This window comes from Podarcis filfolensis (assembly GCF_964270895.1).
Source record: "Podarcis filfolensis genome assembly, chromosome: 15".
Lineage (NCBI taxonomy): Eukaryota > Metazoa > Chordata > Lepidosauria > Squamata > Lacertidae > Podarcis > Podarcis filfolensis.
The window spans coordinates 1,790,986-1,805,849 of record NC_139618.1 but is presented as its reverse complement, the minus strand read 5'-3'; the positions used below and the strand labels follow the sequence as shown (position 1 = coordinate 1,805,849).

The following is a 14,864-nucleotide window of genomic DNA, read 5'->3' as shown; positions in this document are numbered from 1 at the left end:
GATTTGTATGAAAGTGTAGGCCACTGTGTTACTAATATAATAGAGTGCATGATTTTGGCATTCAAAGGCTTTCATGTTTGTGTTCAGAGGGTTTTTGTGATCAGAGTGTTGTACCTTTGCCCCATGCAGCATGAACCTCACCTGGGTAAACGGTGCCTGATTCTCAGCACTCTAAAGTATGACCTCTGGGCTGACAGGAGGAGATTTGAAGTATAGGGCCAGAACTGGGTATATAGTCTCCTAAGCCAGACACTGGATTGGTCAGGTGGCTTATAGAAGCTCTAATGAGCAGCTAAGGTGGCATGGTCCATTTCTGCTTGCACTCTTGCAGTGTTGGCCCACCTGGGGAAAGCCATATCCTGGCCGTAGCTGCCTCTTAGGGCTGCCAGCTTTTGATTTCAAAAACTCCACTCCCTGGAGAATGAGGGGCAGAACCTGGCTGGCTTTGGGATTGTGGCCACCAGCCACCAGCCCCCAAACTCTAAACTGAACAACTAACTGCCTTCATTACACATTTTTAGGTGCTAGACAAAAGCATTCTTCTTCTCCCAGGCCTTTGGCTAATTATTAATAATAATAATAATAATAATAATAATAATAATAATAATAATTTATTATTTGTACCCCGCCCATCTGGCTGGGCTACCCCAGCCACTCTGGGCGGCTTCCAAAAAAATATTAAAATCCTCTAATACATCAAACATTAAAAGCTTCCCTGAACAGGGCTGCCTTCAGATGTCTTCTAAAAGTCTGATAGTCGTTGTTCTCTTTGACATCTGGTGGGAGGGCGTTCCACAGGGCGGGTGCCACTACCGAGAAGGCCCTCTGCCTGGTTCCCTGTAACTTGGCTTCTCGCAGTGAGGGAACCGCCAGAAGGCCCTCGGCGCTGGATCTCAGTGTCCGGGCAGAACGATGGGGGTGGAGACGCTCCTTCAGGTATACTGGGTCGAGGCCATTTAGGGCTTTAAAGGTCAGCACCAACACTTTGAATTGTGCTCGGAAACGTACTGGGAGCCAATGTAGGTCTTTTAAGACCGGTGTTATGTGGTCTCGGCGGCCGCTCCCAGTCACCAGTCTAGCTGCCGCGTTCTGGATTAGTTGTAGTTTCCGGGTCCCCTTCAAAGGTAGCCCCACGTAGAGCGCATTGCAGTAGTCCAAGCGGGAGATAACCAGAGCATGCACCACTCTGGCAAGACAGTCCGCAGGCAGATAGGGTCTCAGCCTGCGTACCAGATGGAGCTGGTAAACAGCTGCCCTGGACACAGATTTAACCTGTGCCTCCATGGACAGCTGCGAGTCCAAAATGACTCCCAGGCTGCGCACCTGGTCCTTCAGGGGCACAGTTACCCCTTTCAGGACCAGGGAATCCTCCACACCTGCCCGCCTCCTGTCCCCCAAGGACAGTACTTCTGTCTTGTCAGGATTCAACCTCAATCTGTTAGCCGCCATCCAACCTCCAACCGCCTCCAGGCACTCACAGAGGACCTTCACCGCCTTCACTGGTTCTGATTTGAAAGAGAGGTAGAGCTGGGTATCATCCGCATACTGATGAACACCCAGCCCAAACCCCCTGATGATCTCTCCCAGCGGCTGCATATAGATGTTGAAAAGCATGGGGGACAGGACAGAACCCTGGGGCACCCCACAAGTGAGAGCCCAGGGGTCTGAACACTCATCCCCCACCACCACTTTCTGAACACGGCCCAGGAGAAAGGAGCGGAACCACTGTATGACAGTGCCCCCAGCTCCCAGCCCCTCAAGACGGTCCAGAAGGATGTTATGGTCGATGGTATCAAATGCCGCTGAGAGATCCAGCAGAACTAGGAAACAGCTCTCACCTTTGTCCCTAGCCCGCCGGAGATCATCAACCAGTGCGACCAAGGCAGTTTCAGTCCCATGATGAGGCCTGAATCCCGACTGGAAGGGATCCAAATGGTCCGCTTCTTCCAGGCGTGCCTGGAGTTGTTCAGCAACCACTCGCTCAATCACCTTGCCCAAGAATTAAACAATCTATGGCCTTTTAAAAAGTTTATGTGGTGGGGGGAATATTGTTTTGGTTTTTACTACAGTATATGTATTTTGTGTTTTTATATGGTAAACCACCCTGTGATCCTCGAATGAAGGGTGGTATAGAAATGTAAAAAATATTTGTAAATAACTTTGCCTGCTTGGCTTTAAATGTTGCATTGGCATTACAGACATTGGCCATCTAGTCAGTGGTCGAGATTTCCCCACCCCCCTAGTCCAGACCAATATTTATTGAATTGCATTTATATCTCACCTTTTTCTCCAAGGAGTTCAAGGTGGCATATGACATTCTTCCCCTCCTCCTTCAATCCCCACAACAACCCTATGAGGTAGGTTAGGCTGAGAGGCAGTGACTGACCCCCAAGGTCAACCAGGGAGCTTCATGATCGAATGGGGGATTTGAACTCTGTTCTCTACCAGGTCCTGGTCCAACACTTTTAACCAGTTGGCAAGACAGCTCCACCTAGAGTCTCATGATGCTTAGGTTCCAGTGGTCCTGCCTTGCTGATCTCCAAGACTGTTGGGTGCGTCTTGGGCAAAGTGAGCTTGGCTGGTCCCTGCCACTGCTGGAGGCCACAGAAGACTTTCTGAGAGTTCTGCTGCCTCTGTCTTTCCTTGTTGCTGCTTGTAGGTGAGACACCCTTCTCCTCTCCGCTGCTGGTCCCTTGACTTTACAGCTTACCTCTCTCTCTCTCTGTCTCTCTTTTTCTCTCCTCTCTCTCCTTTGCTGGGTTAGCCGGAGCCTGTGACCACCACGGCTGCACTCCCCCAGGTACTGTACCCCAGCGCGCCGGAGGACCCCCTTCTATCTCCCGTCTGCCTCTGGGTTGATGTGTGTGCTCGCGCCACGTGCTGGAGTGTAAGGCTTTATTCACCTCTTCGCATCCGGCCTGGGCCTCCCCTTTCCATCATGCTAGACAAGAGAGAGATGACTTGTTTGCACACGGCTGGGCGGGCGTTGGGGAGGGAGGGAGGGAGGGAGGGGGCAGCGGGGTGGGGCAGGGGTGGAAGTCTCCATGTCACATGCCAAAGCTATTGCTGGCATCATGGGAAGTGGGGCCGCTTCTCTTGGAAGGGGCAAAAGGCCGCCTACTTTCAGCATCCAAAAGCGACACTGTCTGGATCTTTCCCCTTCCCCTGACGGATCAATCCGGGTCCCAGCTTAGAGCCCTGGTGAGTTGCTTTACCGTGGAAATGGGACGGAGAGCTCTGGGTGACACAAGTGAGGGCTGGGGAAATGGTGGCAGTGGTGGGGAGGCCAGCTGTTATTCTTCAGGGTAAGGAGGAAAAACCCCCAGGGATCAGTAATCGGTCTGGCCTGGCCTGAAAGTCAGTCAGTGGGTGGGTGGGGAAGACTCATCCTCAAGTTGATTATCGTTTCTTAGCCCCCAAAAGTCATTAGCAACAACCTTTCTCTACTTTCATGCTGCCTGCTGTTCGTGTTACCCTGCCAGCAGCACATGTAGGCAGCGCTTCTGCAGAGTAGCCTTTGGGTCCCTGCCCCAAGGAGCTTACCAAACTACCTTTCAATGGAAAGGGAGACAAACAAAAGAGAAAAGGCCAGCAGGGAGGAAAATTGCATACAGGTGGACTATTTGGGGGCGCGGGGTGAGGACCAAAGAGGAAGAGCAGAGACCAGGACCATGCAGGTGAGCTGGAAGGCTCAGCGTTCTGTTTTCCAGGTGCCTCTGGGCACTCACAAGCAGAATACGAAGGCAAGGGACACCCTGTGTTGTTTCTTTTCAGGATCTGGCGCTGAAGGGCGGGTGGCAGCAGCGTCCAGTAGATTCAAACATGGGGCTTCCGTTTTAACCATAGTGACTAACAAAAGTTGGGGGAAGGCTTGTAGCTCTGTGGTGCAGAGCGCCCACTTTTTTATGCAGAAGCCAGCATCTCCAGGTAGGGCTGAGAGACGCCCTACCTGAAGTCCTGGTGAGAGGCTGCCAGGTAATACTGAGCTAGATAGGCCAGTGGGTTGGACTCAGTATAAGGCAGCTTTCTGTGAATGGCCTGTGTCTTGGAACCCACCCTCGGTCTCCCACCTGACTATTATGATGTTACTAAGGTGCACACATTTGGTCCATTGGGGGTGGCACCCTTGCACTTGGGGGCAGCTATCTCTGAGGGTTTGGAAGGTTGGCTCAGGACAGAGCAAGCTGCGACCTTCATTGCTGCAAGGAACCTTCTCTCTTTATATGCTGCCAAGTAGACTTTTCCTTTCTCCACACCTTAGTTTCCCTTTTCTCATGGTAGGACTAATAGCATGGCAGACAGGGAGACTACAGAGTCAGGTGTTCTCTTTTTGTGGGGGGTGGAGGTAGTATGCTTCTGCTGGTTCCCCCACCCACCCTGATCTCTCCTGGAGGCGGGCATCCAGAGAGAGATTAACCTGGCCCACATTGCTTCCCTTCCTGTCAGCTCCCACAGGCTCAGGTGGACGATGCCCCAGCAGCTGCTTTTGGGCTGGCCTCTGCTGTCTCTCGGCCGCAGGTTTGGCTGCTCCATTCACAACTCTTGTTGCTTGTGGGCGTCTGTGGCTTGAAGCTTGCGGGAAGAAAAGCTGCCTTGGATTTGTGTGTGGTTCCATGAAGGGGATTTCTTTTTCTGAGTCCGTCCTCCATAGATGGTCTCTGGATCAAGGGAAGCCATTATAGATATAATGATGGACCTTTCCAGGGATTGTGGGTCAGACACATGTTGTCATCCTCATCCTTCTCATCCTCATCCCTATCCCCATTCTTCCAGTAGCCCCATAAAGCAGGTTGAAAGAGCCCACCCAGTAGGATTTGAACAGGTGACCCTATTCTGCTTTAATACCCCAACAGAATTCATTCTTGGATGGTTTCTCCTACCCAACCCCACGCTTCGAGATGGCCTTCCAGTTGTTGCTTCCCCAACTCTCCTAGCTGCAAGGGCCTGTGACCATAGGCCAGCCTTTCCCAACCTGGTTCCCTCCTATTGTTGCTGAAGTACAACTCTCTACATCCCTGGCCTTTGGCCAAGCTTGCTGGGGCTGATGGGAGTTGTGCTTCTGCAGCATCTGGAAAGCCAAAGGTTCCCCATGTAAAGGGCCCCTGGTTTACTTCGTCCATTTCAAGATGGGGTTTTTTGCATGCTCCATTCACCGTTCTCCTCACCTTGTTCTGTCTGCACCTCTGGAGTTTTGATTGTGTGTGTGTCAGTTTGGGGAGGGGGGCAGTGCTGCATGCTGCATGCTCTTTGCTCTTTTCATGGAGCTGCCTTGCTCGCTTTGGGGAGGGGGGCTGCACATTTAACCCCTCTGGAGGTTGAACCCAGCCGGCCTGATCAGAGTTGAGCTTTGGTAGTGGTGATGGTGACGGTTCTGGTTGTGACACGTCTGAGGGAGGGGGAGTCTTGTGGGTTCTGTGCATCAGGCAGGAGAGCAGGTGGGCCTGTGCAGAGTGCAAGATATGAGCAGGGAAGTTCTGTGAGGAAGGCTGTGCACGCACCATGCATTTAAAGCACACAGCTTCCCTAAAGGATCCTGGGAGCTGTAGTCCTGTGACGGGTAAACTTCATTTCCCAGGATTCGCTGGGGGAAGCTGTGTGCTTTAAATGTACAGTATGTATGCAGTCTAAATGGAGCTGGGCTGAAGTGGGCAGAACCCCCTCCCCCCTCCCCCGTTCTCTCTGAGGGGCTGTGTAGTGACTCCAGTTGTTTCTTGTCCGCCCACCTCCCCATCCCCACAGGCCAAGACGGAGGAACAAATTGCAGCCGAGGAGGCCTGGTATGAGACGGATAAAGTGTGGCTGGTCCACAAGGATGGCTTCTCCTTAGGTAAGTGGGGGTCAGTGGTTCAGGTGGTGGGGTTCCTTTTCATGACTTGGGCTCAACCTTCCAGAGAGGCTTCCTGTCCCCAGCTACCCCCAGTTCCCACCAGCAATGTGGGGCTGGGATGAGGTGTTCGTTGAAGGGGCCGTGTGCTGGAGGATAATATAAATAGCACAGAGAGGAATGAAGGGAAATTCTATTTCAAAATAGCAGAACTGTGGGTTGCTGCTCGATGACAGCAGCAGGTAACTGAAGGGTTACAAAACCCCAGTACAAATGGCCCTTCTAAGTTAATTGCCTCTGAATATTTTGATGGCTACTAGCTTGGGAAATTGAGTGGGCTGGGGGGAAGTGGGTTGCAAAGTGGAAGAATAATTTTCATCCCCCTCTCAAAATACTCATGGACATCCAGTGAAGCTAAATGTTGGAAGATTCAGGACAGATTTTTTGAAATGTCATTCTTCACACTGCTCCTGTTGACACATGTCTGTTTCGGGAGACAGTGGAGCAGTTCTCCGTTGGGGGTGAAGTCAGACTCTTGGAATGTTACAGCGCCTACTGTGGCTGTAGAGACCGGTATGGGAGAGGCATGTTTTGTTGCAGCTGGGGCAGATGAAGGCGTCCGGTGCTGCTGCTGCAGATGCACCAGGGTGTTTCTTCTCTCTGTGCTCCTCCCAGGGGTCACTCCTCCCCTGGTCACCGCTATGGATGCAGGAGCTGACTGTCTCCGGGCGTTGTGACTGTCTGAAAGGGATCCCCAAACAGTGTTGCCGGCCTTCATGTCATGTTTGCCTTCATGCCAGTGCATAGTTAAACTATAGAACTTGCTGCCACAGAGGCATTGATGGCCACCAACCTGGATGGCTTCAAACGAGGATAGACAAATTCATGGAGGCTCTAGAGTAGCGGTTCTCAACCTGTGGGTCCCCAGATGTTGTTGGACTACAACCCTCATCATCCCTGAGCTCTGGCCTTGCTAGCTAGGGGTGATGGGAGTTGTAGTTCAACAACATAAGGGGACCCACAGGTTGAGAAAGGCTGATCTAGAGGGTTATCAATGGTTACTAGCCACAAGGGCTGCGCTCTGCTTCTAGGGTCGGAGGCAGCAATGCTTCTGAATGCCAGTTTTTGGAGAATGCAGGAAATGAGAGTGCTCTTGTGCTCGGATCCTGCCTGCAGGTTTCCCACAGGCACCTGGTCTGCCACTGTGAGAACAGGATGCTGGACTAGATGGGCCATTAGCCTGATCCAGCAGGGCACATCTTACGTCCTGGAAAGCATTTTGTGTTTGGTTGGGCCACTAGGTGGCAGCATCACCTTACCTCGGAGGTTTCCCTCCATGTGCGTTGTGTCTCTTTCGTACAACTGACCCTTGTGTCCTGCTTCCCTGCCCACACAGCAAGCCAGTTGAAGACTGATGCTGCCGGCCTTCTGCCCGAGGGGAAAGTCAAGGTGAAACTGGACTATGATGGAGCTCAGCTCGAGGTGGATGAAGACGACGTGGAAAAGGTAGGCGTGGAGGCTGGGCTAGCTGCCTCTCACCTGCAGCCAAAGCTGGATTGACTCCTTGTCCTGCCCAGGTTAACCACGTTCCCTCTCCCTCTGCCCAGGCCAACCCACCGTCATGCGACCGCGTGGAGGACCTGGCCAGCCTTGTGTATCTCAATGAGTCTAGCGTCCTGCACACGCTCCGCCAGCGCTATGGCGGGAACCTCATCCACACCTACGCCGGGCCCAACATGGTGGTCATCAACCCTCTCAGCTCTCCATCCATGTACTCTGAGAAGGTAGGATGGAGCGGGTTGGCAGAGCGGGCGCTCATTCATTCGTTTGTTCCTCACTTCTTTGGATGCTGCTTTCCCAAGAGGAAAGAATCCTGCTCAGAGCCGTTTACAACAAAGAAAAGAGGAATGTATCCCAGAATCGACCATTGCAAAAACAATGAACTAATAAAGAACATAATGAAACAGCAGCGTGATAGCAAATATAACAACATACTGGGGGGGGGACACATTTCAGGACTGTAAATATAACTAGATTGCATTAACCACACAATACTTCTTGGCTGTAGCAGAAATAACAAGGGAGCTTGACAGTTTCACCTTGGTTCTAGAAACACCCTCCCCCTTGATGGGTTTCTCACAGTCCCTCTCCTGCTACAACTTGCAAGGCTTCCAGAAGTAGGGGGTGGGGTAGCTGTAAATGCTCCCTCCCATGCTGTTACTCATTGTTGGGGCTGGCCATGACTTTGGATATTCCCTTTGGGAGAGGAGAGGGGGCAAAGGTCATCGATATCCCCCCAATGGAGACGATTGAAGGCTCTGTTTCTCCTACTGCTTCGCTGAAGGGGCGCTGTGCAGAGAGGGAGAGCGGTGCAGCGCCCCTTCAGTGAAGCGGGAGGAGAAATGGAAGGGGCTCCATTTCTCCTGCCGCTTCGCTGAAGGGGTGCTGAGAGGGGGAGAATTTTTTTTCCTGTTCTCCTCCTCTAAAACAAGGTGTGTCCTATGGTCGGGCGCGTCCTATAGAACGAAAAATACGGTACCCCTGTTAAAGCCGCTCTTTGCTCCTCAGGTGGGACTGCAGAGTTCTGTTATTTACCTAGAAAATGCATAAACCGCTTAGGAACGTAGGAAGCTACCTTATACTGAGTCAGACCACTGGTCCATCTAGCTCGGGTTACAGACACTTCAGGTTGCGCGTTTTTGGGTTACAGACGCGCCCAAACCTGGAAGTCCCGGAACGGGCTACTTCCGGGTTTCGGCACTTGCACATGCGCAGAAGCACCGAATCGTGACCCGCACACGTGCAGACGCAGCGCTGCGGGTTGCGAATGCTGCAGGTTGCGAACGTGCCTCCCGCACGGATCACGTTTGCAACCCGAGCGTCCACTGTACTGACTGGCAGGGGCTTTCCAGGGAGGGCATCTTTCCCAGCCCATACTTGAATGTGGGACCTTCTGCATGCAAAGCAGCTTCTCTTCCACTGAGCTACAGCCCTTCACTTGATTAAAAACTTTTTATAAATAAAAAGTCATCCAAGTGGTGTACGAATAAGAGAGGAGAACACAGCTGAAACCTGAAGTGAATTAAAAACATGTAAAATAGTTATCATTGAAACAAATATGCATAGAACCATCAACAAAGGCAAAATCAATAGAACCTTTAAAACAGATGTGGGTAACTTAATGGCTTTCCGAAGCAAAAGAGTGTTCATTAGGCACCTAAAACACTGAAATGAGAGTGCCTGTCTGATGTCAATAGGCAAGGAGTTCCAAAGTGCAAGGGCTGCCCCACAAAATGATTGACTCCTCACAGATGTAGTGAGGAGAATCTTCCCTGCAGTGCGTCACTCATTCTGTTTGTTTGTCTGTGTGGACTGAAATTTATAGACCACGTTTTTATTGGTAGCTCAAAGAACAGTGATTTAAAAATCGACATCTGGTTAGTGTTGATCAATAGACCAGATTGATAACATGGCGTGATAGCAGCACAGCTGGGTAGCATCCCTAAATCCATCATTAATTCTTATTTAGATTTACACCCCCCACTCTTGAAATACATTATCGGGGGGTGGGGGTGACGACGGTGGCTTGCAATAAAGCTTTAAAACCACAATTGCCATTAGATATTTTAGGATGTATATCCTTGTTTCATAATCATTTTTGTAAGCAGCTTTGAGTTTGTTTTTTGTTGTTAAAGTGACTAATAAGAACAGAAGACCCCCTTTTTGAACCGGACATGCTGTTGGGGGCTGAACCTGGGACCTTTTACTTCCAAATAGATGCTCTACCACTGAGCTACAGCCTCTCTCTCCCCTTCTCTCTGGGGCTCCTGTTTCCCAGTTCCAGAAGCCATGCCTGCTTTAATCCTCCCAGCATCTCCTCTCCCTCTTGCCCTTTTGCTGCCTCTCTGATGCCGCGCTTAATGCTGCCGCTTCCTCCAGGTGATGCACATGTTCAAGGGCTGCCGCAAGGAGGACACCTCCCCCCACATCTACGCCGTGGCCCAGGCCGCCTACCGGAACATGCTCATGAGCCGCCAGGACCAGTCCATCGTTCTGCTGGGGAGCAGCAGCAGCGGAAAGACCACCAATTGCCAGCACCTGGTCCAGTACTTGGCCACAGTTGCTGGCAGCTCCGGGAAGGTCTTCTCAGGTAGGTGTGTGGCCAGCAGTGGCCTCGGCTCCTTCTAGAGGCCCTTGGGGGTGGGGGCAGCCCTTGGGAAAGCAGGTGAAAATGAGGACATTTCTACTGAAATGATGTTCAAGGGAAGCCATGCCACCAAACAGCAAGGAGCACACCAAGCTCTCGTCCTGTTTCTTTAACAAAATAAATGTCTTTGTTGGAATTTAACAATTATTTTTATTAGCAAAGAAAAGAAAAGAAACCAAGAGTAAACAAATGCAATTTTACAGCAGGTTGAAAGCAGCATATCATGAAGCTTACTGTTCCAAAACATTATGAAAGATGCCAATTTTTCCATTAATCTGTTAGGCTGGTTCCTATGTATTCTTTTGTGGTGTTAACTTAATCATAGATCAAATTTCCTCAGTCCTTTCGGATATAGGAGACGTGGTCCCCTCCCTCCATTTAGCTATGACAGGTTTAGCAGCAGTTCTAAGGTTAACAGTATTTTCCAAAGTAACGTATTTTAGATAACCAAGTAGAAATGACTAGGATGTACAATGTCCTAACATAACAGAGATATTGGCCTGAACAGATTTCCAGACTTTATATTTGAGGCCAATTGATTTTTGTGTGTGTGTGTGTGTGTGTGTGTGTGTGTGTGTGTGTGTAAAGCAAACAAGTGAACAATATACAAAACAAACAGGATGTGGTACACTAACCAAAGGAAAACATAGCTCCAGCATTCCAACGAAAACGCAAGAGAGTTGGAAGCCATTTTACAGGCTCACAATAAATAGCACATTACAAGCCCCCTGTGCTGTTTTTGTTTTCTGTTTTTTTCAACATTTGTTTCAAGTCAGTGATGCTTGGGAATTGTATACAGCTACGTAGATTTTTGAGAGGCGAGTGGAAGAATATTGACTCCATTGTTGGGTCACGTACATTATGAGAGGGTACCACATCCCATCAAATCCCCGCCGTCCTGTTTTTATTTTTTTTTTAAATATTTTTTATTAAGCAGTTTTTATAACCACACAAACATAACATAAATACAACAAATACATAAACAAACAAAAACAAGAACAAAACCAAAAAAAAACAAAAAAAAACGAGTACCATTTCATATCTTAATTTCTTAAACCTTTCTTCCCCGACTTCCTCATGCCTCCCTTTTCTGTATTCCAGGTTCTAATCAATTACTCAGCAAATCTTCCCTTATTTTAATTTAAATTTAAGCTAATCTTCCTTATTCTCCTTGTCTTAACCATTACTAATAGTAACCATTTACTTTCCAGTCCAACATCATTCTAACTTTCATTAATTTTGTAATATTTCTTTAGATAATCCTTGAACTTTTTCCATTCCTCTTCCGCTGCTTCTCTTCCCTGGTTTCGGATTCTGCTCGTCATTTCTGCCAAGCCCATGTAGTCAATCACCTTCATCTGCCATTCTTCCAGTGTGGGTAGATCTTGTGTCTTCCAGTACTTTGCAATGAGTATTCTAGCTGCTGTTGTAGCATACATAAAGAAAGTTATATCCGTCTTTAACACCCCTTGGCCGACAATACCCAAGAGAAAGGCCTCTGGTTTCTTAGGGAAGGTATATTTAAATACCTTTTTAAGTTCATTATAGATCATTTCCCAGAATGCCTTAATCTTCGGGCACGTCCACCAAAGGTGAAAAAATGTACCTTCTTTTTCTTTACATTTCCAACATTTATTATCAGGCAAGTGGTAAATCTTTGCAAGCTTGACTGGGGTTATGTACCACCTATAGATCATTTTCATAATATTTTCTCTTAAGGCATTACATGCCGTAAATTTCATCCCGGTGGTCCACAACTTTTCCCAATCCGCAAACAAAATATTATGACCAATGTCCTGAGCCCATTTAATCATAGTTGATTTAACCGTTTCATCTTGTGTATTCCATTTCAGCAGTAAATTGTACATTTTTGACAAATTCTTAGTACTGGATTCTAACAATTCAGTCTCCAATTTTGATTTTTCCACCTGGAAGCCAATTTTACTGTCCAATTTAAACGCTTCATTTATTTGGTGATAGTGCAACCAATCTCTCACCTTCCCTTTTAGTTTCTCAAAACTCTGCAATCTCAGTTTGTCCCCTTCCTTTTCCAAAATTTCCCAATATCTTGGCCACTTCGACTCCATATTTAACTTTTTAACTGCCTTAGCTTCCATTGGCGACAGCCACCTTGGAGTTTTGTTTTCCAGCAAATCTTTATATCTGGTCCAGACATTTAATAGTGCTTTTCTGACAATATGGTTTTTAAAACTTTTATGCGCTTTAACCTTGTCATACCACAAATATGCATGCCACCCAAAAATATTGTTAAAACCTTCCAAATCCAAAATGTCTGTATTTTCAAGAAGCAGCCAATCTTTTAGCCAGCAGAAAGCTGCCGCCTCATAGTACAGTTTAAAGTCTGGCAGGGCAAACCCCCCTCTTTCCTTTGAATCCGTTAATATCTTAAATTTAATTCTGGGCTTCTTGCCCTGCCAGACAAATTTAGATATATCTTTTTGCCACTTCTTGAAACAGTCCATTTTTTCCATTATTTGTAATGCTTGGAACAAAAACAACATTCTTGGCAATACATTCATTTTTATAACTGCAATTCGACCTAACAAGGAAAGCTTCAAATTTGACCAAATCTCCAAATCTTTTTTCACTTCTGTCCAAGTTTTTTCATAATTATCTTTAAATAGGTTCACATTCTTAGCTGTCATATTTATACCCAAATATTTCACTTTTTTAACCACAGTCAACCCTGTCTCATTCTGAAACCTTTCTTTTTCAACCTGTGTTAAATTTTTCTCCAATACCTTAGTCTTTAACTTGTTCAATTTAAATCCTGCCATTTGACCAAACTCTTGAATTATTTCCAAAACTCTTTTCGTGCTAGCTTCTGGCTCTTGTAATGTAAGTACTAGGTCATCTGCAAATGCTCTCAGTTTATATTGTTTAGCTCCGACCTGAATCCCCTTGACCAACTGGTCCCTCCTAATCATATTAAGCAAAACCTCCAAGACCGATATAAAAAGTAGTGGGGAGATAGGGCACCCCTGACGTGTCCCTTTTTCAATCTTGAACTCTTCTGTAACCACATTATTTACAATTAATTTTGCTTTCTGTTCAGAGTATATTGCACCTATACCATTTTCAAACCCTTGGCCTACCCCCATCCCCCGGAGGTTCTTCAACATAAAACTCCAAGATATATTGTCAAAGGCTTTCTCGGCATCCACAAATATCAAAACAGCCTTAGTGTTTATATTCACTTCCAACTTCTCCAAAATGTCAATTATATTCCTTACGTTATCCGACAAATGCCTTTTCGGGAGAAAGCCCACTTGGTCCCCATGAATCTCCTCCATCAAAACTCTTTTCAATCTCTTTGCTAAAATATCAGCAAAGATTTTGTAATCCACATTTAGTAGCGAGATGGGTCGGTAGTTCTTAAGTTGGGTCTTTTCAGTCTCTGTCTTTGGTATAAGTGTGATTTAAGCCTCCCTCCACGTGTCGGGTGCCCTTCTCCCCTCCATAATCTCGTTACAGACTTCCTTCAAAGGTTGTATCAACCCTTCCTTCAAAACTTTGTAATATTTGGAAGTCAGTCCATCCGGTCCATCCGCCGTCCTGTTTTTAAGGGGAGGCCCTTCAGGGACGCTGAACTCATTATCCGACCATTGGTCCATCTGACTCAGTATTTTCTGTGCTGACTTACAATAGCTCTTTAGGAATTCAGGCAGAATCCTTCCCTGCCCTACCTGGCGATGCCATTGTTTTATTTTTAGACCGATTTGAGCAATACTGAAGACTACAGCTCCCATCATCCCTAACTACAACTAGAGACCCAAGTTCGAGAAACACTGGACAGGCTTCCCATTGGGTCAACTGGTTGGCCACTGTGAGAAGAGGGTGCTGGGCTAGATGCAGCAGCCAAGCTCTTCTTATGTTCTTCTTAAGAGGAACGATATTGCAGATGGAGGAAAAAGGAGGTGGACTTTGCAGATCTCGCAGAGAACCTCAGCAGAGCCTTGCAGCTGGATCAGGCCTAGTGGCCCATCTAGTTGACCATCTTCTTTTCACAGTGGCCTGTATGGGAATCTCTTGCAAAGCTGAGCTGAGCTGGTATAATGGAAGAGGCAAGCGGATCATGAACTGACATGCCTTGGGCTACCTAAGTCTCTCTTTCCTATCCCTGTCCCTCCACTCTCAAAACGCACCTTTGAATCCTGCTGCAACTGCCCTCAGCTTACTCTTTGTTGGAGAAGTGCTGACCTCTGTTGTTTTTCTCTGTAGTGCCCTTTTTAGCCTGTCTCTTCAACCTCCAGCAGCCAGGATCCTGTCTTTTCTCTCTGACTTGACAGCTCCTCTGAAATCTGACCGTATTCCTTTCTGGATGGGTGGTGCCTGATTGACACTGTCAGCACTGCATTTCACAGGGATGCTAACCATTTGACACTCAGAATGTCCCTTGCTTTGAGTTGAGTAACTTGCATGGCACAGTGCCACACAGTCGGGGGTGTGTGGCAAATCTGCTAAGGGGTGATGCAGTCAGGTAAGGGGTCCCTCTCGGCCCCTTGAGATGATGACTGGTCTATTGGGGTTGTGGAGGTGGGGTGCACACACATGCTTGCCAGTTCATCTACACCTATGTGAGCGTGCCCCCACGCACAACAATGGTCTGCCCCTGCATGCTTTTCCTTGCTTTGCCTTGGCAGCGGAGAAGTGGCAAGCACTGTACACCATCCTGGAGGCCTTTGGCAACAGCGGCACGAGCCTGAACGCCAACGCCACCCGCTTCTCACAGATAATCTCGCTGGACTTTGACCAGGCTGGGCAGGTGGCCTCTGCCTCTGTGCAGGTGAGAGGGTGTGTCTGTGTGTGTTG

General features: G+C 48.1%; 1 protein-coding gene across 16 annotated transcripts in view; it reads left to right on the top strand.

The window, feature by feature from the left end:
• MYO18A (myosin XVIIIA) overlaps positions 1-14,864 on the top strand; it is a 150,165-nt gene that overhangs the window by 49,907 nt on the left and 85,394 nt on the right. For 7 of the 16 annotated variants that reach the window (XM_083587351.1, XM_083587359.1, XM_083587349.1 and 4 more), the window contains 5 exons: positions 5,740-5,827; positions 7,221-7,330; positions 7,432-7,608; positions 9,764-9,974; positions 14,696-14,838. In XM_083587351.1, the coding sequence (XP_083443477.1) occupies positions 5,740-5,827; positions 7,221-7,330; positions 7,432-7,608; positions 9,764-9,974; positions 14,696-14,838 (729 nt within the window). Of the gene's footprint in view, positions 1-2,764; positions 2,888-5,739; positions 5,828-7,220; positions 7,331-7,431; positions 7,609-9,763; positions 9,975-14,695; positions 14,839-14,864 lie in introns of all 16 variants that reach the window. The other 9 variants (XM_083587350.1, XM_083587357.1, XM_083587348.1 and 6 more) reach the window with 2 other exon arrangements.